A 24289-nucleotide genomic window follows, 5' to 3' on the forward strand; every position below is an offset into this window, starting at 1 on the left:
TTCACACTTCTGACCACTGCAATCTGTGTTACTCACTCCTAACACCTATGATCTGTGTGAACACAGACTCCTGGCCCTAGACCTTTGTATGTTACATACAGTACACCTGATCCCTTTGCTCTGTGCCTTACATACTCATGACCCCTGAACTCTGTGTTATTATGTACTTCTGACTCCTAGGCTCTGCGCCTTACGCACTCTGGAACCCCATGTTCTGCTTTACGATCTCCTGACACTTGTATTCTGTGCTTATGTACTTCTGACCCCCTGCACTATGTGAATTCTGCTTTTCTGAACCCTATGGACTGAATTATGCACTCCTGGCCCTTTCACTCTATGCTTTATGCATTCCTGACAACTGTAGTCTGTGCATTTTACACTTCTCCTCTGTTCTCTGGACCTTGGTTCTCTATGCATTACATGACCCTGCACTTTATACACTATGTTTTTAAATTCATACTCTTGACCACTCCATTTTAACCACTTAACGACCAGCCTCGTTTTGGATTCTAGGTGTTTACATGTTTAAAACAGGTTTGTTTGCTAGAAAATTACTTAGAACCCCCAAACATTATATATGGTTTTTCTTCTAACACTCTAGAGAATAAAATGGAAGTCGTTGCAATACTTTTTTTTGCACCGTATTTGCGCAGTGGTCTTAAAAGCGCATTTTTTTTGGAAAAAATTCACTTTTTTGAATAAAAAAATAAGACAAACAGTAAAGTTAGCCCAATTTTTTTTTATATTGTAAAATATAATGTTACGCCAAGTAAATTGATACCCAACATGTCACGCTTGAAAATTGCGCCCGCACGTGGAATGGCGTCAAACTTTTACCCTCAAAAATCTCCATAGGCGACGTTTAAAAAATTCTACAGGTTGCATATTTTGTGGTACAGAGAAGGTCTAGGGCTAGAATTATTGCTCTCGCTCTACTGGTCGTGGCGATACCTCATATGTGTGGTTTGACCACCGTTTTCATATGTGGGCGCTACTCGCATATGCGTTCGCTTCTGCGCACGAGCTCGTCGGAACGGTGGGGTTTTTAAATTTTTTTTTTTATTTTTATTATTTATTTTACATTATTTTATTTATTTTTACACTGTTTTTTAAAAAAAAAAAAAATTGTGTCACTTTTATTCCTATTACAAGGAATGTAAACATTCCTTGTAATTGAAAAAAGCATGACAGGACCTCTTAAATATGAGATCTGGGGTCAAAAAGACCTCAGATCTCATATTTACACTAAAATGCAATAAAAAAAAGTCATTAAAAAAATGACATTTGAAAAAATGTGCCTTTAAGAGGCATGGACGGAAGTGATGTTTTGACGTCGCTTCCGCCCAGCAGTGTCATGGAGACGAGTGGGCGCCATCTTAGCCTCACTCGTCTCCAGGCACAGGACGGAGACAGATGCGATCGCCTCCGCCTCTACCGACGGCTCCGGTAAGTGGCGGAGGGCACCGTATCGCGGCAGAAGGGGGGGCCCTCTCCCGCCACCCATAAAAGTGATTTTACGGTGAATCCGCTGCAGGGACCACTTTTATCTGAAAGCCGGCCGCTGCACGAAAACGGGGATACCGGGGTTATGGCAGCTAGCTGCTGCCATAACAATATCCCCGTTCAAAGTTTGGACATACATCGTCGTGCGGAGGTCGGTAAGTGGTAAAAGGGATTGCAAAGGCAGAAGGTTTTTTATCTTAATGATGAATTAAGATAAAAAGCCTTCTGTGTCCACTCAGCCCCTCTAATACTTACCTGAGGTCCCTCTCTGTCCAGCGATGTCCACAAGTGTCTCAGTTGTCCGAGATTCTCCCTCCTAATTGGCTGAGACACAGCAGCAACGCCATTGGCAGTCGTTGCTGTCAAGCAAAGTCAACTAGCCAATCAGGGGAGAGAGGGGTGCGGCCGTGCCTGGGCTCCGCGTCTGAATGGACACAGGGAGCTGCAACTCAGCTCGGGTGTCCCCATAGCAAGCTGCTTGCTGTGGAGGCACTGAAAAGAATGAAGGGGCCAAGATCACAGAAGAGGGACCCAAGAAGAGGATGCGGGCTGTTTATTGCAAATCAACTGCAACAGAGCAGGTAAGTATAACATGTTTGTTATTTTTATGGGAAAAAAAAAAACCAAGACTTTACAATAACTTTAAGTACATTAGATACCTCTGACCCCTGCAGTTTTTATGCTATAATATACTTTACATACATTTGACCATCGTGTTTATTGTCTGAAAAACTGCTAAATAGTCACTGATTATTTTACTAACATTCTTCTTTAAAGTAGGTTGTATGCAGAAATGCTTGTGTAATGAAAATATTTTTCTTTAGACGATTGTGCTCATCTTTGTAAATGTTAATCTCTCACTTGTAGAACAGTAATTAAAGCATATTTTGTAGGTACACTAATCGTGGCGGATGTTACTGTATATACAAAGATTAGACTAGGTTTTATTTAATCATGCCCCTTTAAACCCCTCCCACTGTTAGCACAATTTAACCACACCAGCCATTCAGTGCAGTGTGCATAACTGCCTCATTCCTCTCCTTTGGGTGTTCAAGGGTGTCCCAGGTCTTTCTCAATCCTAGCAACAAGCCTGAGCAAGACTATGCCTGTGTACTGTGTCTGAAAACTGGCTGACTTACATAAGGGATATTAATGGCTCGGTTTCTTTCAACCACGTCTTTCACCTCATCCAACGACTTGTATCCCCATCGACTTAAATGGAAGCCAAGAGTCCAATATGCTGGCATGTACGGCTTACCAATAAACTATTAAACAAAAAAAAAAAAAAGGTAAATGTAAATGTATGCTTTGATCTCTTCTTTTGTCTTTTAAAATAATAAAATGCATAGGACATTTTTTACAGATCAGTGATTTAGCATGAAAAGGCATTAATGTAGCTTGCTGGAGTGGGCTAAAACATTTATGGAAAAGAGGAAAGAAGCAAGAACATGGGTTGAATTATTGTAGTTGAAAGACTACTGCTTTTACAAGGAATATGTTAATAAATATTTATGAGAAATTCTTTTCTGCTTCTTTTATCCTAGAATCTGATGCAGTAACTTTAGTAAAGAGAACCTGTCACAAACTTTGACTAATCAAACTGAGCATATGGTATACAAATGCATAAGCAGAGGTCACCTTTTGTAAAACTGCTTGTCAAATCTCAACAGTTCCTTGAATATACCAGCTTGGCCCTATGCCTTCTTACTCCCAAGCCCTCCTTTTGGGGCACATTAAAGACCCACAAAAAGATGGAAAGGTAGAATTAAATGCTAGATTTTTAGGAAAAGTCAATATTTGCATATACCAGAAGCCTATATTTGATCAGATCTAATTATAATTGCAGTTTGACTAGAGCCTCATACATTCATTATATATATGCCACATATTGACACTGCATAGGCATAATCAGATCACTATTTCTTCACCAGGCTTGGTAAAGTTTGATTCATGAATGTCATCTGGTTGCATTTTATTTGCAATTTATTCTATTTTTTTCCAATATGACCATTTCTGACATTCAAAAAAACCCCGAAATAGAAATTATTTTTAATCTCACCAAAAAACTCTTACCTCTAGGTATTCCATAACAACTTCTTCTGGAGTGTTACCCACAAAAACATAAAAGTCAAGGATTCCTCCGATAGTCCTGTATGTCACTGCTGGAGCAGGCTGAATTATTACCTCTGTAATGATAAATAAAGAGGCCCATTACTAAACAGACATATTTTAAACATTTAGGAAATTGATTTATTCAACAATAAACCTGATGAAATGAGGCACATAAGCAACAGAGAGGATTCTCCAGACTCTAATGTTTACAGGTATCTATATAGCGCCTTTGATTTATGCAGCACTTTTACATATCTAACTTTCAAACCAGTCCTTGCCCTCAAGGAACTTCCAATCCAGGATCCTCATCTCAGATGCATACATACTAGGGCAGATTTAGACAGGAGCCAATTAACCAATCAGAATGTCTTTGGAGTGTAGTTGGAAACCAGAGCACAGGGAGAACATTTATTGCAATCACATACCTATTTATAAGGTCTGTCTTGAACATACATTACCATTTAGAAAAATAATAATGTATTGGGGTAGCATACTCCATTTATTACTTTGTTACTGTTCATATAGCACAGTTTGTGACTATATGGATGAGGTATATTAAAATGAGAGTTATTGCTGATATATACAGGGATAAGCATGCATTCTTATACAGATAAGAACTTGACAGCAAATCTTTTTAAAAGAGAAGCATGGGTTTCCTTTTTTTTGCTTACATCTATTCTATGTGAGCTGCTGATATCTAAAAAATCATTCTAGCCCTCTCAGAAGTGCCCCCATTCTGTTAAAATCAAGCTAAATACCTGTGGGAGGGTCTCCAGACTTTCATACAGCGTAATACCGACAATGGTCTGGCTCTGGAGTCTGGATACACCCACTTTCCTGTCATATTGCTTGATTGATGTGGGCTCTCTGCTCATTCCCAAGACTTCAGAGAGTGTAGCTGCTCCTCTCTCCTCCCTCCTCCCTGCTCTCTCTCCCCCCCCCCCCCTTCTGCCCCGCAGCATGTTTCAATGGTCAGAAGAGTCGGCACTTCAGTCAGTGACTAAGGTAGGAGAAGTCACTGATAGTTCTGTGTATGTAAATCTCCTCTACATATTACTATCCCACAAAAACAGAGTGAAAACAATATATTTGTAAAGCACAATACACGTATGGATGTGACAGCACACAGGCATTCCATGCATTACTGGTATAGTAAAATGAAATACAATCAGAGCTAACATTGTAAATGAATCATTTTATTGACTATCTGGATTTTTATATAAGACAATGAAACCTTCCATTCACATCTACTTGTATTTTCATACTGAAGCCCAACACTCCTCAGACATGGACAGAGTGTTGCTCCTTCATAATTGGTGTATTACCTAATACCCCTATAGCAATAATGTTCCCTTCATTGTAAATAGAGTATTACAGGATCACATGCTGTACAGAGCCATCACATGCTGTACAGTGATGGGGATGATGGGACTGTATAGGAGTACAGGGGATGGGGGATGATGGGACTGTATAGGAGTACAGGGGAAGGGGATGATGGGGTTGTATAGGAGTACAGGGCATGGGGATGATGGGACTGTATAGGAGTACATGGGATGGGGATGATGGGACTGTATATCAATGCATGGGGTGACTCTGTATGGCATGTGATGGCACTGTACGGCATGTGATGGCACTGTATGGCATGTGATGGCTCTGTACGGCATGTGATGGCTCTGTACGGCATGTGATGGCTCTGTACGGCACGTGATCCTGTAATACTCTATTTACAACGAAGGGAACATTATTGCTATAGGGGTACTAGGTAATACACCAATTATGGAGGACCAAAGCTCTGTCCATGTCTGAGGAGCTTTGGGCTTCAGTATGAAAATACAAGCACTGGGGATAATGGGATTGTATAGGAGTACAGGGGATGGGGGGATAGGGATGGAATCAGTGACAGAGGGATGATTTGCATGTACAATAAAGGAGACTCTAGGGACATATCAGGGGTCACTTTAGATGTGGGAGAGTTGTCATTATTCTCTCCTATGTACTGTACACAGGTATGTTCCATACACATAGCACTGTGTACATTTCAGAGAACAGACACAAGGCACGGGTCACTATGCTCCTCACCATGTCTCCTCTTCTGATATAACACAGTGCTAGGTGTAGAGAGATTACCTGTGTTCATTGAAGTTTTCAGTGACAACCCCCCCCTCCCCCCATTGGCTAGAGGAGACGCTGACATGAACTTTGAATGAATGAGTGAGGGGAGAGGGAGGGTGGGAATTCAGAGGACACAGAAACATCAAAGCCCAGGGGAGAGGAGAGCTTGCATATAACATCCAGGGAAAGGTGAGGAGACTTCACTGCTTGTATCACACTCTCTCTGCTTCTGGGTTTTAGCTGGGGACACGCTGCCATGGAAACAGAGGCATGTGAAGAACGTGCTCATTCTAGATAGCAGCCTGGGTGTGCACCTCTTCACCAAAACACACTCACATGTCCTCCAAAGGGAGGAATGAAGGAGAGGCTGGATTGTGGAGATGTTTTCACCCCCTGGAAACTTTTGAACTGAGAAAGAACTGTTAGAGGCTGATTCTGGTCACTTCAAAAGACTATTCTGCAAAAACTAAAGGGCTGAGGAAAGAAAGAAATTCAATGCAGGTATGAGGGTAGCATGTACTACCTATTTTTGCATTCCCATACTTCTCCTTTAATGTATGGTACTTTATAACAGGAGCAACATAAGGACTGTGTAAATCACAGACTAGCTTGCAAATAGCTGTAAACATGACAGTTGTGCAGGGCCTACACAAATAGGCTGTGACAATTGTATTCACTAATATAACAATGAGAAACAGGCTTACACTACACAATACTTTTTGGATGACAAGTCAGTAAGTACAAAATTATCCTTTTTAATTCTGTTTCCAGGATATACAATATGTCACACCAATAAAGTATCAAATAATGACTCCTGCATCATAGTGCTGGTGATGCTTGCACTGCCTGATAAATGATACATTATTTTATCATATTGTATGGCTTTGCACTAAAATACTACACTTTTGATGGGAAGTTTTACAATTTCATATAAGACTTTACAGTTATTGTATACACATCAACTTAAAGTGTAACTCTAGGCATAACCTTTTTTTCTGTTTTGGATGGTATGAGGAAGGGTTAGGCCTTCTATTTTTTTTTTTATATGCTGCTGTCTTCTTTTCCATTGGGGACGTTCACTACTCTGTTTGACTATTGTCACCGAGACAAAAAATCACTATAGATTTGTCCCCAGAACAAAGGTAAGGAGAATCTTCAAAAGGGGATACCTGTTCTGAGGACAACTGTCCTTAGGATAGGAAGTAAGGGGAAACTTCCCAAGTGGTACAGAACAGCAAAAATAGTGACAGGAATTTTGACCCATGGTTACTCTATCCAAAAAAAAAAAGTTTCTGCTATACATATACTTTATTTTTTGGTCTACTGTGCCGGGAAGGCTATTGTGACAAATCTATTATAAAGCTGTAAATTGCTTCAAACTCAGACACCAGAAGTTTGAAAACCTATGATAAACTCTGCATATCACTTTAAAAGTGGATTTTTAAGCCTCCACTCTCTTCAAAAAAGAATAAAAAAAAAATACATAAGGTTATGTAAACAGTGTCCCAGCGACAAAGTCTCAAAGGTTTTCTTTAGTTTTGAATGCAGTTCCTCACATTCATTCCATGTTCCTATAGGCTATACATTCAGCTCTGAATAGCAGTTTTTTTTATTTGGTTTTTTTTTATCAAACACCTATGCACTTGCAGTTTAACAATAAATCAATACAATTTTCTTTCTAGTGAAATAGGATAACTTGTGAATATATGTGTTCATGTAAATATTGTCATACTTAAGACAACTTGCTTTTTAATAACTATGGGTCGCCATACACATTACAATCCGACCATACAATAAACTTTAGATTTACTAAAACTGTAATATGAAGGCCTACTTAATAATGCAGTTTGTTTGTTAAGTTAATAATTTTGCTTCATTTGTATTTGTTATGTTAAAATGATACTTTTTCGGAATTTGTTTAGTATATTAGTTGTTTCGAATCGATTCATATTTTGGAACAACGCCTATATTCGTTTTAATGTGTTAATTCGTTATTTCGGGAGATTACTTATGCACTCTCTTTGGGTTGGATGGAGGTGGATTCATCAGAATCTAAATCATAACATAACGAATGGAGCAAAATTAATTTTATAGTCATTCATTCACATGTTGTGTGAGATTCTGATGGATACACCTCCATCTAACCCAAAATGGCTCTTTTACACTGACCAATTTTTGATCAAATTTTCAGTTAAAAAAAGCAGAAGAAAAATGAATGAAAAATGCATCCCTTTAAAATTTTATGGAACTCCTTAGACTAGTCCTTTGAGTTTCTGTTCCATTTTTAGGCTGCTTTCACATTGCTCCATTGCTAAAGCAAATATGTGTTTTTACTGCGTGCTGTGATGCATTGTTTTTTAATATGTTTTTGATGTATTTGCGTTGCGTTTTTTTCTTGCACATGTGGCTGAACAAAGCACTTCCCACAGGTGTGTGTTTTGCTGTGTTTTCCATGCATTTCAATAGAGAGGTGCAGTTTTTTTACCGCACCAAAAATGCAGCAAACAGGACTTTTAAAAATGCAACTGAAATGCAATGCAATCCCACCAAAAAAACTCTTACCAGTGTGAAGAGTTCCATAGGATTTAAAGGGATGCATTTTTAATGCATTTTTAATTCATTTTTCTTCCGCTTTTTTTAACCGCTTCAGCCCCGGAAGATTTTTCCCCCTTCCTGACCAGTGCATTTTTTGCGATTCGGCACTGCGTCATTTTAACTGACAATTGCGCGGTCGTGCGATGTGGCTCCCAAACAAAATTGACGTCCTTTTTTTCCCACAAATAGAGCTTTCTTTTGGTGGTATTTGATCGCCTCTGCGATTTTTATTTTTTGCGCTATAAACAATATAAGAGCGACAATTTTGAAAAAAAACGCATTGTTTTTTACATTTTGCTATAATAAATATCCCCCAAAAATATATAAAAAAACATTTTTTTTCCTCAGTTTAGGCTGATCGTATTCTTCTACATATTTTTGGTAAAAAAAAAAAAAAATCGCAATAAGCGTTGATTGATTGGTTTGTGCAAAAGTTATAGCGTTTACAAAATAGGGGATAGTTTTATAGCATTTTTATAAAATTTTTTTTTTTTACTAGAAATGGCGGCGATCAGCGATTTTTATTGTGACTGCGACATTATGGCGGACATGTCGGACATTTTTGACACATTTTTGGGACCATTGTCATTTATACAGCGATCAGTGCGATTACAAATGCATTGATTACTGTGTAAATGATACTGGCAGTGAAGGGGTTAACCACTAGGGGACGGGGAGGGGTTAAGTGTGTCCTAGGGGAGTGATTCTAACTGTCAGGGGGATGGGCTGGTGCGTGACGTCACTGATCTCTGCTCTCAATGACAGGGAGCAGGGATCGAGTGACACTTGTCACTAGGCAGAATGGGGAGATGCTGTTTACATCAGCATCTCCCCGTTCGTCCTCTTCGTGAGGCGATCGTGGGTATCCCCGCGGCGATCGAGTCCGCGGGACCCGCGACCCGACTCTCGGAGCTCCCGGCCAGCGTGCGCGTGTGCCGCCGGCGTTGCGCACGCAATGGCACGGCGGGGAATTCAAATGGACGTACAGGTACGCCCATTTGCTCAGCCGTGCCATTCTGCCAATGTACATCGGCGTGCGCCGGTCGGGAACCGGTTAAATTGAAAAACTGATCAGTGTGAAAGGACCCTTAAAAGTCTTGCTTGCTGCATTTTTGGTGCATGTTTAGTGTGGATGAAAAAACGCACCTCTCCATTGAAATGAATGGAAAGTGCATAATAAATAACGCATCAAAAACACAACGCACCTGTGGGAAGTATGTTCTCCAGTCACGTGTCCAGGGGGAAAAAAAACAACGGAGCAGTGTGAAAGCAGCCTAAGTAGGAATCATCTTGTTTCACTTTTATACCATACTGTATTATTGCAATGTGTTTCCATTTCATATGTAGTGCATTTTTTATAATAAAGAAAACTGTAAATGCAATGCAACTGAATTAATTTGGATCTTTTGTTATGTTGTTACAATATTTCAGATGCTTCAAAGATTAACAGGTCCAAATGAAATTAATGAATGTAGTTGTTTCGTTATAATAGGATTTTTTAAAGCAGCTTACCTGTAAAATCCTTTTCTTTCGAAGGACATCATGGGACACAGAGCCACAGTAATTACTGATGGGTTATATAGGTATCACTGGTGATTGGACACTGGCACACCCTATCAGGAAGTTCAACCCCCTATATAATCCCTCCCCCTTGCAGGGATACTTCAGTTTTGTAGCCAAGCAATATAGTGTATTAGAAGAGGGGCGGGACCTCTGTGTCCCGTGATGTCCTTCGAAAGAAAAGGATTTTACAGGTAAGCTGTTTTAAAAAATCCTATTTTCTTTCTCGAACATCACGGGACACAGAGCCACAGTAATTACTGATGGGATGTCCCAGAGCAATGCTACCTGAGGGGGGGGAACCACGACCAAGTAGGGTGCAATCAGACCTGAGGACCCTGTACCGCTGCCTGCAGCACACTACGCCCAAAGGCGATATCCTCATGCCTTCTCACATCCACCTGATAGAATCTGGTGAATGTATGAACTGAAGCCAGGTTGCGGCCTTGCAGATTTGAGCCATAGAGGCCCGGTAATGCACTGCCCAAGAAGCACCAATAGCCCTTGTGGAATGTGCCCTGATCTGAAACGGAGGAATCTTCTGTTTCAAACCGTAAGCTTGAATGATAAACTGTCGAATCCATTTAGAAATGGTAGCTTTTGACGCTGCCTGTCCTCTATTGGGACCCTCTGGCAGCACAAACAAAACATCCGTCTTGCGGATCTGAGTAGTTGCCCCTAGATAGGCCTTAACTGCTCTTACTACATCCAACGAATGTAGAGATCTCTCTTCCGGAGAACAGGGATCTGGAAAAAAGGAAGGTAGAACAATGTCTTGGTTTAAATGAAAATCAGAAACCACCTTCGGTAAAAAACTAGGATGAGGGCGTAGTACCACTCTATCCTTGTGTATAATCAAATAAGGCTCCTTACAGGAAAGAGCTGCTAATTCTGATACTCTTCTAGCAGAAGAGATGGCCACCAGAAAAATTAATTTCCTTGTCAACAAGACCAAAGGAATCTGACTTATTGGTTCAAAAGGCTGTTTCTGTAACACAGCCAGGACCAAATTCAAGTCCCAGGGGTTTAGGGGCGCTTTAACCGGAGGATTAAGACGCATCACCCCCTGCATAAAGTTTCGGACCAAAGAATGCGAAGCAAGTGGCCGCTGAAATAATACTGATAAAGCAGAGACCTGGCCCTTGATGGTACTCAAGGCCAGCTTCATCTCTAATCCCATCTGTAGAAAATCAAGGATTCTACCTATGACATATTTCCTGGGATGCCAACCTCTGGATTCACACCAGGTTATATAAGCCTTCCAGACTCTATGATAAATCATCCTGGAAGCTGGCTTCCTTGCATTAATCAAGGTAGATATGACAGGACCTGAGAGCCCACGACTCTTCAGAACGTGGGTCTCAATAGCCAAACCGTCAAATTTAGCATTTGTAAGGCAGGATGGAACACTGGACCTTGAGATAACAGGTCTGGGCGTACCGGTAGGGTCCACGGGGAACCCACCGTCATCCTTACTATTTCTGCATACCAAGTCCTTCTGGGCCAAGCGGGGGCCACCAGAAGTACCGACTTCCTTTCCTGCCTGATCCTGCGAAGGAGTCGTGGCAGTAGCAGAATAGGCGGGAATGCGTAAATCAGTGAGAACCGATGCCACGGAATCACCAACGCATCCGTCCCGCATGCAAGAGGATCTTTTGTCCTTGCCACAAATCTGTCTATCTTTTTGTTGAATCGGGATGCAAAGAGATCTACATCTGGAACCCCCATCTTTGGCATATGGCCCAAAAGACGTCGGGATGCAGAGACCATTCCCCTGGAAGTAACTGCTGGCGACTTAGATAGTCCGCCTGCCAATTCTCTATTCCCGGGCTGAAAACTGCCGATATGCATGGCACATGCATCTCTGCCCAGACTAAGATCTGGTTCACCTCTTTTTGAGCAGCTCGGCTCCGGGTGCCTCCCTGATGATTGACATAAGCCACTACTGTGGCATTGTCGGACTGGATCCTGACCGGACAACCCTGTAGCCTGATAGTCCAGGCTTTTAGAGCTAGATGTATTGCCCGGATCTCCAGAATGTTGATGGGTAAGGTCCTCTCTGTCTTGGACCATACCCCTTGGACCGCAGCCTGTTCCAGAACTGCTCCCCAACCTGACAGACTGGCATCTGTTGTTACCACCGTCCAGGTAACCGGTAGAAAGGATTTCCCCTTCTGCAGGTTTTCGGGTATGAGCCACCAATTGAGGCTCTGACGCACCGCATGCGACAGGTGCATCGGAAAGTCTAATGCCTGAACCTTCTTGTTCCAGGTCGACAGAATACTGTGTTGCAGCATTCTTGAGTGAAACTGAGCATAGGGAACTGCTTCGAATGAAGACACCATCTTCCCTAGTAGCCTCATACAAAGGCGGACTGAGGGACCTTTCTTGGTCCTTACTGTCAGAATCAGCTCTCTCAAAGCAGTGATCTTTGCCTGGGGTAGAAATATTTTCTCCTGGCTTGTATCTATAATCAGACCTAAATACTCCAGTCTTCTTACTGGTTTTAGGAAAGACTTTTCTAAGTTGAGGATCCAACCCAGGTGTTCTAGATACCTGACCGTGGTCCTCAAGTTTCCATTCAAAGAGGCTACCGACCGGTCTATCAAGAGCAGGTCGTCTAGGTATGCTATGACAGCTATACCCTGAGCCCTTAATCTGGCCAGAGGAGGAGCCAAGATCTTTGTGAACACTCGAGGTGCAGTGGCTATCCCGAAAGGCAGAGCCACAAACTGGAAATGGCGCCCTCCTACCTCGAAGCGCAGAAACTTCTGATGAGCAGGAAAAATGGGCACCTGCAGATATGCATCTCTGATGTCTATTGATGCCAGAAATTCTCCTCCCTGCAGGGTGGGAACTACTGTTCGAATTGATTCCATGCGGAAGGATTGAATCCTTAGGAATCGGTTCAGATCCCTTAAGTCCAAAATGGGCCTGACATCCCCATTTGGCTTTTGGACCGTAAAAAGGTTGGAATAGAAGCCCAATCCCTGGTCCTTTGCGGGAACTATCATAATGACCTCCTGCGACAAAAGTCGCTCTAACGCTAGAAGGAGCGACTGCTTCTTCTCTGGGTCTCTGGGAACATTTGATCTGAGGAACCGAGGAGAAGGGAATTCCTGAAACTCCAGCTTGTACCCTAAGGTTACCGTGGAGACTACCCATCTGTCCTGGAAGTCCTCGTGCCAGAGCTCTGAGAACTGTCGCAGTCTTCCCCCCACTTGAGTGAGCGGGGGCGCCCCCTCATGCAGAGGTCTTAGTGTTTTGCCTAGTAGGCTTCTTTCGCCAGGACTTCTTTTGTCCCTGGGGTTGACTCTTGTCTCTGGACCCCGATGGAGGCGGCCGTCGAGACTGCCTGGAGGCTGAAGCCCCCGGCGCTGGGGAAAGAGTCCGTTTGAAAGAGGGACGCTTACTCTTCTTCTTGACAGGTAAGAGAGTGCTTTTCCCACAAGAGATTCTCTTGATATAGTTATCCAAGTCCTCTCCAAACAACCTTGCACCACGAAATGGAAACCCAGCCAGTAACTTCTTACATGGTGCTTCGGCTGACCAATTTTTCAACCATAGGATTCTACGTATATGCACCAACCCCAGTGAAAGACGGGAGGTTTGCACTATAGAATCTCTAATGGCGTCAACCACAAAGCATAAGGCCGCTGGAAGGTTAGCAAACCCCTGGGCCTACTGTTCAGGTAATACTTTGATGACCTGCTTAACATGTTCTCTTAAGTATTGACAGACTCCAATCGCTGCTACTGCAGGTTGGGCCACTGATCCTGCTAAGGAGAAAACATCCTTCAATAGGGATTCCATCCTCTTATCTACAGGATCCCTGAGCATCTGAGCATTGTCTACAGGACAAGTCAGGCTTTTATTTACGGAGGAAATGGCGGCATCAATAGCCGGTATTCCCCACATTTTAATAAACTTTTCTTCCATCGGATAAAGTGTTGAAAACTTTCTCGGCGGAAAAAAAAGTTTGTCTGGGTGATCCCACTCAGAATAAATGAGCTTTTCAAGTAAAGTATGAACAGGAAAAGCATGTGCTGCTTGGAAAGGTTTCAGTGACCCCAAAGCAGAAGAGGATTCCTTAGCAGTTTCAGGTATGGGCAACTTAAATGTGGAGCGGACCAATCCAGTGAGGATCTGCACTAAGACTTTCTCCTCTTGGGAAGTCGCAGAGGGTCCCTCTCCACCTGATTCCCCCGAAGAGGAATCATCCGTCCCATCCCGATCCTCTGAAAGGGATTCATCTCCTTTATCCCAGAGCTCCTCTGTCTGAGGGTCTTGGGGAACAGAGGAAAGCCTAGTGCGTTTTCTTCCACTGAGTGAAGACGTAATCACGGCCATTAATCTTTCCTCTAGACCATTAATGGTTGAGGAAAAAACCTCTTGTGTAATATATACAGGGGCTGAAGTGCCAGAGGCAGGTGTAGCCCCTGACCCCGATGGCTCTCCCCGGCTAGCCGTCCCTGGCCCATCTTTAGGGGGGGAGGATGCTGCCGACAGGGGGCCCTCAGAACCTGAAAGAGATCCCCTAGTGTCTCTGGTTCCTGGGGTGCTTGAACCTCTTCTACCCATAGTGCAAAGCAACAAGGTGTGAGGTATACAAATGAACACTGCCCGCTGAGCGATGTAGTCTGGCTAAAAGCCTTGCTACCCAATGCTCAGTCTGGTGTTACTTCAGTAAATGCTGCCTAGGAGAATGCCTGTGTCCCACCTTACATGCGACCGTCAGCTCTGTGTCTCTCAGAAGGCTGAGTGCACCTGTACAGAGTGCCTTTAATAGCCTGCAGCTGGCCTGAGTGGGAGTCTAAGCACTCTGTGCTGACGTCCTGCCCCCTCCTCTACCGCCCCCCCCCCTCGAGTTTTGAAAAAAACGAGCGCTTCCCGCACTGCCGACTCTCCTGTCATGCTTCTGGAGAAAGGCTGGGGATGGGGGGGGGGAAGGAGGGAGGCTGGTAACAAGATCTGCCTGAATGGCTATCTTCAGAGATGGTGGCCATTAGGCCGCAGAGCCCGGGTGGTATAACCACTTTCTAGACCCCTGTGGCCCCTCTCTAGCCTGGGGGGGAACATTCAAACATGAGAAATCCCCCCTTCCACCTTACCTGTTTGCAGCCTGCTTGAGACGCTGGGACATAATCAGCGATTACAACACCTGAGACAGAGTCAGCATGTGCAGGTTTGTGCTCTTGGCAGCCCCCGGTGGTCACAATAGGCATAGCATGCATTTACCCTAAAGGAGAAAAGCCACTAGAACTCAAAAATTCTGTGGAATCTCCTCTTACCTTATCCAGCCGCAGGGTGCTGTTTACACAGACCCAATCTTCACCTCTCACGGTGGGCTCCGTTTGAAAAAACCGTCAGAGACTGGGGCCCCCATCAGTAGGGGGATCCAACAGTTCTGGGACCGTAAAGCACCTCGCCAGAAATTAGGAAGTTTAAAGCCATTTTCTGATCTGCGGGGTCCAGCTCTCTAAAAAGAGAAGCATTACGGGTAAAACCTCGTTTCTTCGGACACGAGGCCCGGGTACCATTCAATTCGGCCATGAAAAGACACTTTGAATGGATCCGGTTCGTCTGGCTTGCCCCAGTATAGGATCTTAGGATATTCCCTTTGGAGCTCAGCACAGGACATCTTTACACGTCCATCACCTAAGACACATTGGCGTAAAAACTGAGGTATCCCTGCAAGGGGGAGGGATTATATAGGGGGTTGAACTTCCTGATAGGGTGTGCCAGTGTCCAATCCCCAGTGATACCTATATAACCCATCAGTAATTACTGTGGCTCTGTGTCCCGTGATGTTCGAGAAAGAAAATTTATTTTGGATTAGTTGAAATTCATTACTATTGTGATTCATAGATTCTGAAACATCTGATAGCTAAACAAGTCACACATGTCAAATGCAAGCCCTTGTATGACATAGTTGTTGGTAGATCTAAAGGAGATTGTAGAATCAGACTGTAATGTGCGTGGTGAGCTTAAGCTGCTGTCATTGAAGCGAAATTCCAGTCTCTTTTTAGTCTTCCAATGTTTCCAATCCCCCCCTGGAATGTAATCTTTTGTAGGGGTTTCTGTGACAGACCTAGCCGGGAGAGAGACTTTTGGAGGGGACTGTATGCTAGCCTCTTGCCGAAAGATCGTGGGCCCTGGCATTTGGGGGAACGGTGCTCTTTGTTAGCTGTATGCCTGGGGACCCTTGAGGTGGTATTACTGTGGATTCGGGTCCTGGTCCCCCAGGACACACAGACTCTGGGGACCCTGGATTTGCCATATTGGAATAGTGACTGATTCATACCGTTGGGACTCCTACTGTTAAATGCTAATGTCATCAATTCCAGCTACCTGTCTGTTGTCTGCTAAAATGTGTATTGTAAATAAGTCTCTAGTATGGGATCTAAGAGTCATGAGATCCCATTGTTGTTTGTGTTTAATTAACTCTGCTATTGTGATAATGTTGATTGGATTTTCTGAACTACAAGACGGCCAGTCTGGCCTAAAGGTCATGTCTGAGTCATCTAGGCTGTCTAAAGGGATTAGTTAATTTAGCTCATGTTAATTAGGTTAATTAGGTTACAGCTGTATTGTTAGAGTAATATGAGTCGGAGGTATGCACCTCCACTTTTAGTGTATAAAAGAGCCTGTATATTGCAATAAAAGAGATTCCTGTTTGAACTTACATACAGCCTGCCTGGTGTTTGTTCTGAGCTATCACAACTGGGTTAGAACGGCACATAGCTGAAGTTCTAATCCCGGAGCATTGGATGACCGAACCATCAGACGTTGCAATCTGATTCAATAGCTGCAGAGGAGTGCGGAGAGTGGAACCGAGCGAGCAAGGGGCTTGTTACATTGGTTGGCAGCGGTGGGATTTGCTCTCCAGTTACTGGGACACTCCAAACCAGCCTGCAGGAGAGCCACGCTGAAAGACTTACTTGAGAGCCGTGGAGGGAATGGTGGGATCGTGCTTCCTTGCCGTGAACACATCCAAACCATCACCTGGATCCAAGGTCCAGATAGCAGGAGAGGAGAGGTACAGATACCAGCCATCATGGATGAGGAATTCAGAAGGAGGTTGCGAGAGATGCAGATACAGCACAGAGGACCAGTATCAGAGCAGGTCCTGCTAGGATGGTTTGATTCTATCCGCTGTGAACTCTGAAAGGAAGCGCTAGCCCGTGAGCAGCGACACCAGGGAAAAGTTCTCCCCTCCATCCATGTGATGTACTGGTTGCAGTATGAAGTGCGAATGCTGTTTTTGGGGAACAGCCGAACCAGGAGTGGACAGCCGAGTTAAGCAGGCTGATCTGGGCAGAAATGCGGTTGGATGAGAGCTACAGAGCCCTCCAGTGGTATGTAGCCCAAGTGTGCCCGTGGACAGCGGATGACAGCCCCATGGAAGGCTTTGACTATGATGGCCTGGGATTGTTGTACTGGAGGCTGTCCAGGGACCCTGACTTTGGGAGTGATCGGGAGTGGCGTTTGGAGGAAATAATGGAGCACAGAGAGCGAAGACTGAATGTCTCAGAAGTGCACTGGGCACAGGAAGATTTGGAGTTTCTGGCCGTTCAGGAATGGGAGCTGGAGATCGCCTACAGACAGCTGTTAGACTCTGCTCAGCAGCAGGGTGGTGCTCCCTTTGCCTGGGACTATCAGGAAATACCAGTTGACAACTTTGAAATCCTGGCTGAAGAGTTGACAATGTGGCAAAGTAACAGTGTGCTTTGCCAACCTGCCCCCGCAGCTATGGAGGTGGAGGTCTTATGGTGGATGCAGCAAGTGCTGACTGACCTTGATGAACCTGTTTCTGCATTGGATGATCTTGGATGGAGGAATGTGCCTGTCCAGCAGAATGCCAGAGAATCGGCAGTGGAAAATTTAAAGATTGCCGTCCCCAAACCTGAAGTGCTGACAACAGGGCAGAGCTCTGCTAACCTCTTCCCAGCACTGATAGCATCTTCTGGGTTCCACGGAGAAGAGATGGTGAACCTTTATCCCCAGACACCAGTTGCAGAGACAGGGGATTTGATAGACTTTTCTGCTGAGGAAGAACGACCTGGTGAGCCTCCAGCAGAAGAGGAGCTGTTATTAGGGCCAAACTTCACTGTGCTCTGCCCAGCACCAACAGAAGTATCTGTGAAGTTACAAGGAACTTCCCCAGCTGAAGCGCTGGCAACCGAACAGAGGGTCCAAGACCTCTGCCCCACACCTGTTGCAGTTTCGGGGGCTCAGGGTGAGAAGGTGGCAATCACTTCCCAGCAGCAGATACAGGGGGAAAAGGGAGAGGAGGTGTGTGTTGTCCCTCCCCAACAGTTAGCCGGAGCAGATGGTGTGGGGTTTCCAGCAGAAGGGTTGGCAACAGGGCCAAGTACTGATGGCCTCTGCCCTCAACTAACAGAGGATGGATTTCCTGTGAAGGTGGATTGGACTTCAGTCTCCACCTGTATACCCCAGGGATGCTGGGCAGTTGGCCCAGATCCCCAACAGCATGACGGAGTGAGCCCAGACACCCTGTCTTCTCTCCAGCGGCAGAAAGGACTCCAGGGAGAAGGGCCAGTCCAGGCCTCTCCCCAGCGGCAGATATGTTCTCTGAGAGAGGCAGAGGTTGGCTGGGTGAGTAATACTCTGTTTGGAACAATTTGTTTGGGGTACTGTGTTGGTACAGGCATTAGAGGACTGGAACTACTCACTAACTTCGGAGTCAACCCATCTGGGGTCTCCTCCTGTGTTAGTATCCTGCCGAAAGGGGAGAAATGTGACAGACCTAGCCGGGAAAGAGAATTTTGGAGGGGACTGTATGCTAGCCTCTTGCCGATCGATCGTGGGCCCTGGCATTTGGGGGAACGGTGCTCTTTGTGAGCTGTATGCCTGGGGACCCTTGAGGTGGTATTACTGTGGATTCGGGTCCTGGTCCCCCAGGACACACAGACTCTGGGGACCCTGGGTTTGCCATATTGGAATAGTGACTGATTCATACCGTTGGGACTCCTACTGTTAAATGCTAATGTCATCAATTCCAGCTACCTGTCTGTTGTCTGCTAAAATGTGTATTGTAAATAAGTCTCTAGTATGGGATCTAAGAGTCATGAGATCCCATTGTTGTTTGTGTTTAATTAACTCTGCTATTGTGATAATGTTGATTGGATTTTCTGAACTACAAGACGGCCAGTCTGGCCTAAAGGTCATGTCTGAGTCATCTAGGCTGTCTAAAGGGATTAGTTAATTAGCTCATGTTAATTAGGTTAATTAGGTTACAGCTGTATTGTTAGAGTAATATGAGTCGGAGGTATGCACCTCCACTTTTAGTGTATAAAAGAGCCTGTATATTGCAATAAAAGAGATTCCTGTTTGAACTTACATACAGCCTGCCTGGTGTTTGTTCTGAGCTACCACAACTGGGTTAGAACGGCACATAGCTGAAGTTCTAATCCCGGAGCATTGGATGACCGAACCATCAGACGTTGCAATCTGATTCAATAGCTGCAGAGGAGTGTCGGGAGAGTGGAACCGAGCGAGCAAGGGGCTCGTTACAGTTTCTAAATACCTTTTTAAGATATCTCCGGGCGGCACTTCCTGTCCCAGCCGCCTAGGCGATGACGTCATTAGGCGATTCCCATTGACTCCTGTGATATCGGCATCATCTATATGAGGAGTCTATGGGAAGCCTAATGAAATCTCACAGTATTTGAATATGACATAAAACACGGCAATCAACTGTGCCACGCAATGTCATTATTGCACAGGCACAAGATGCTGGGATGCTGGGTAGCCAGCTACACCGAATCCTGGAAAAAGACACAAGTGGGCTTCAAATGCCCACATCATAGATGGCCACCTGCCTGCTTCCAAGATCATGTACATTTTTAATGATTTAAAACTAACCAGCATGAATACTGTTCTAACAGTATTCTAATTATAATGTACAAGTAATAACGATCACGGGGAAGCTTTTTTAGGAAAAAATGATTATGGGGACTGGAGCTCCACTTTAAGGGAATGGTTAGAGGAGTCTCAGGGATACATTTTGGGTTTTGTATATGTGTAATGATATATTTTATTGTTTTGTTTCTCTTCTCTGCACTTTTTGGAGAACTAGTGTGCACCAAGAAAAAAGGGGGCTCGTGGAATATTTTTGGCTCCCTCAACTAAGACATAATTGTATTAGTATGGTTATTATAATACTACAAATATCTCTTGTATCAATAATTTTTGAACAAAACAATATTGATACTATGCCAACATGCTGAATGTTTAATCAGATAAGTAGAGTTAAATTACCATCAAAGAAAAAAATGTAATACTTACCCATTGCATTGCTGTTCATTAGAAAGACTCCAAATGAGGAACCCTTTTCATCTTCCAAACACAGGAAAAATGTCTGTGCACCATACAAGTTATGTCCATCCTGCAGAATAACACAATGTTGATGATGGAATCATGCATTTTTACATACAGCTGCATGTTGTGTTATATAGATTAAGGTGTAGTTTATACAAGTAAACAGTTACTCCTAACATCCAAACAGACCCTAGTTTCAGAGGAGGTTAGAAAATAAATTCCAAGACCCGATTTGGGTCTAACAGCACACCATGAATTTGATTTCCTTTAGATTTACCTTCAACTATGTAGCGCAAGGGCCTGCCTGATTGCATACAAATTGAAAGTGTTTAGGTTTTACCTCATATTATATGGTTTTGGTAAATCTAAAGGAAAAAATCTAAAGAAAAATGTACAGTGTGTATCCAGCTTTAGATACTTCAACAGTAAAATATTCCTGCCGTAATTTTTGACTTGGTTTCTGTCTACCTGGGAGTTTTGGGGCATTCAAGCCGACCCTTGCATATCCCAGCACCACCTGTTGCATTCTCCAAAAAATAACCCTTTAAATACTCTGATGGCTAAAACAATTGTTAAAGTACAGGACACTACACTGACTAGATTTGTTGGTAAGCATTGTTACCGAACTGATAGCTTATTGTGATATAATCTAGCTTACAGGTGTCAAACTAGTGGCCCTCCAGTTGTTGCGGAACTACAAATCCCATGAGGCTTTCAAAGGCTGACAGTTACAAGCATGACTCCCACAGGCAGAAGCATGATGGGACTTGTAGTTCCGCAACAGCTGGAGGGCCAATTTGACACCCCTGTGCTCATACTACTATGTGATTATTGTGTCAGGAAATATGAATTTGCAAAGCGGATTCACCCATAGCACCAGAACAGTTAACACCTTCCATATTCTAATTTGAAATTAACCCCTTCGTGCCTAAGGGTAAAACAAATCGTAATGCCCAAGCCGAATTTTGCAACGTTGACATGTGTTAGTAAACCCATTACATTTTTTTTCTTTTTATTATTATTATTATACAATTTTTTTTCTCTTTCTGCAAGGACAGAGAAAGATACAATATATCTCCTTCGTCCATTCACAGAGACAGAAGACACGGGGTGGGCTTCACAGTGACTGATCACTGTGATAGCCAATCAAAGGCTATCATAGGGATCAGGCGATTCCAAATCGGACGTTCCGGGTCCATATTGTTAGAATGGGGCCCGAGGCTCTCGGTGAGACCCCAGTCTCTTTGCTGGGAGCGCGCCATGCAGTGTGCACAATAGAGATACACAAATATGCGGCCCCACGAAAAAAAGCACAGTCTAATGGGGCCACATATTTGTGTTACGTTGGCACCAAGTGGATGAAGTGTTACTAATGGCAAACCTTTTTTTTTTTCATTTTGAATAGAGTAAGGGAGGGTTATAAACCCTGGCATGGATTTTCTGACAATTGCATCCCTTTGGGGAGATTCCCCTTAATTTCCTGTCCTATAGCTAAAGGAAGTGAGAGAAAACCCCTCCAAAGTGAGGGAATATTTAGGTGTAACGGGGGTCACCAGAGCTAGTGTCCCCATTGGAAGATTTACCCTCTCTTACTATCCTGATGCCAATCCAAAATTTGAGATTTTCTTTTACTGTCACTTTGATAACTGTAAATGATAACTGTAAACAGGACAAATAGATAGGGCAAATCTACCTAATGGGGGCACATAGAGCAATAAAAACTGCCTTTTTGCTATATCTAAAACAAAACAAAAAAAATGCCTTTAGTGACATTTTAAGTTTAAATAGTTTGCCATTTTTTACTCTTCCTTGCATATTGTCCTTGCTCTGAGCACTTCTTACTTCTTAGTGAATAAACCTGAATTAATAGCAATTTCTTGATTGCTAACATACTGTCCAATGTATTTAAATTAGTGGTGCTTTTTTTTTTAACCAGTTCCCGACCAGCTGCCACAGTTGCACTGCGGCAGGTTAGCTCTCCTGTGTGAATCACCGTCATTGTACATCTGGCGTGTACATGGCGATCTGTGCATTCGCTAGCGGGGAGCCAATCAGCGAGTCCGCTGGCCACCCGCGATCACTCCACAGAGAGGCAGGATGAGGATTTCAAAATTGTTGCACTTTTTTTGTTTATAGCGCAAAAAATAAAAACCACAGAGGTGATCAAATACCTCCAAATGAAAGCTCTATTTGTGGGAAAAAAGGACATCAATTTTGTTTGGGTACAACGACGCACGACCGCGCAATTGTCAGTTAAAGTGACGCAGTGCCGTATCGCAAAAAGTGGCCTGGTCAGGAAGTGGGTAAATCCTTCCAGGGCTGAAGTGGTTAAAGCTATTGTTAGCATATTAGGAAGACCTAAGGTACCATTAAAAACAAAAAAAAAATACTTTTAGTTGTCTGCAATCATGTCCTCACAAAGCACAACATATTTACATTTACAACCTTCCAATGCTGCTGCCCTTATCTGCAACCCACTTCAGGCTGCCAAAAACTGGTTATATCTGTCTTGGTCTTGCCCACATTTTAGCAGCTTGTGGACACAGTGAGGTATACACATTGGGGCAACTAAGCTGTAAACACAGTATGCAAGGTATGCTATTTGAGTACATTGTTGGCAAATAATGGTGACTAACTCTGTAAAGACAGACCAGCTATGTCTGATCTGTTAATCTGTATTTGTTTTAATGAAAGTGCAGCTACTCTTTAAATAGGTTCAAGGGATCAATGTAAATTTGCACTTGGAGCTGTCACCTAAGAAAAAACACATTTTTGTTCTCAATTGATGTTACTCAAATACAGGAAGACAAATTTTAATTTCACAATTCAAATAATGGTTAATCCTATATTAGTTAAACCTCTACACACTACAATCTACTTAATTAAGCTTACAGAATTATTTCTCTTAACTCAGCATATTAATTACAATATGCACTAATTAGAAATATAGAATTCATCCTACAATAGTTTAACAAGCTTTAAGGTAGAGTAAGCCTTTCTTTGTTAAATAATTGCTTATTGAAAACAGCACATTTACGTACTTACTCAGGTACATTGCTTTGCCTATAATTACCGGCTGCAAGCTACTTACATGTGAAAGGGAGATACTGTAAACAATGTGTGTAATGAGCTTGTAATCATTAAATAAGAGATTATAATAACAAGCACTTACTCCATTGGGAAATGCGTCTCTGGTAAATATTGGCCATCTTCTCCAGTTGGTATCATGCTTGTATTGCCGGTGAACATGCTCCCCTAAGCCATAGATATTGCTGCTCGGCAGTTTTATGGACATTTGTAGGAACTGGTCAGCATAGAAAAGGGGTCCAATCGTGGTGTCAAAGCTGGTTTGAAAAAATATGTTAACTTTTAATCAAGTGATGTTAAGACTTCAAAAAAGGTCTACGTCAGTGGTCTTTTGCTTATGTTAGATGGGTTTTGCATTCCCATAAAAGTCGTTGGGAATGCAAAACCTGCTTGAAGAAGGTCAGATGCAGGTCAGAAAGAAGTAAATTGCTGGTTAATTACACCTGTCAATAAACTCTGATCCCCAAAGCATATTAAACTGAGTTAAACACAGGAATTAGGACAAAAGGAGTCTTAACCTGTAAGTATAATTTTAAACTTCCTGTAAGAAATATTATTATTGTTACTAGGATAATGAGTGTTAGTAAGGTTGATAATTTTGCTGAGTGCACAGTGTGCCACTTATATAAAATAATGGAACAACAGTTCCATGATGAATACTGCTGGGACAGATGTGAGCAGGTTACCCTTCTGTAATTTCACATTAGAGGTCTGCAGGATCAAATTGCAACTCTAAAGTGAATGAATAATTTTGAAAGGAGTCTTCTGTTTATTGAACAGGTGGCTATTGGGGTTGATGTGAAGGGTGGAGGGGTAAGTCAGGATAGTTAGGAAGATGGATTACTGTAGTTTGAGCACCCAAACAAATTGGCCAAGTTGGGTGAAGATGTGCAGGTGGCAAACTCAGAGGTGGCAGCTCTGGTAAAGGATAGAGGATACTTAAGAATCAATTTAACCACTTCAATACTGGGCACAT

General features: G+C 43.2%; 1 protein-coding gene across 3 annotated transcripts in view; it reads right to left on the reverse strand.

Moving 5' to 3' along the window:
• The window catches only part of SI (sucrase-isomaltase), a 470126-nt gene that overhangs the window by 329430 nt on the left and 116407 nt on the right, over positions 1-24289 (reverse strand). For all 3 annotated transcript variants that reach the window (XM_073626133.1, XM_073626134.1, XM_073626135.1), the window contains 4 exons: positions 23399-23570; positions 20194-20293; positions 3577-3689; positions 2643-2768 (listed from right to left, as the gene is read on the reverse strand). In XM_073626133.1, the coding sequence (XP_073482234.1) occupies positions 2643-2768; positions 3577-3689; positions 20194-20293; positions 23399-23570 (511 nt within the window). The remainder of the gene's footprint in view (positions 1-2642; positions 2769-3576; positions 3690-20193; positions 20294-23398; positions 23571-24289) is intronic.

Source organism: Aquarana catesbeiana, linkage group LG04 (genome assembly GCF_042186555.1).
Source record: "Aquarana catesbeiana isolate 2022-GZ linkage group LG04, ASM4218655v1, whole genome shotgun sequence".
Classification (NCBI taxonomy): Eukaryota; Metazoa; Chordata; class Amphibia; order Anura; family Ranidae; genus Aquarana; species Aquarana catesbeiana.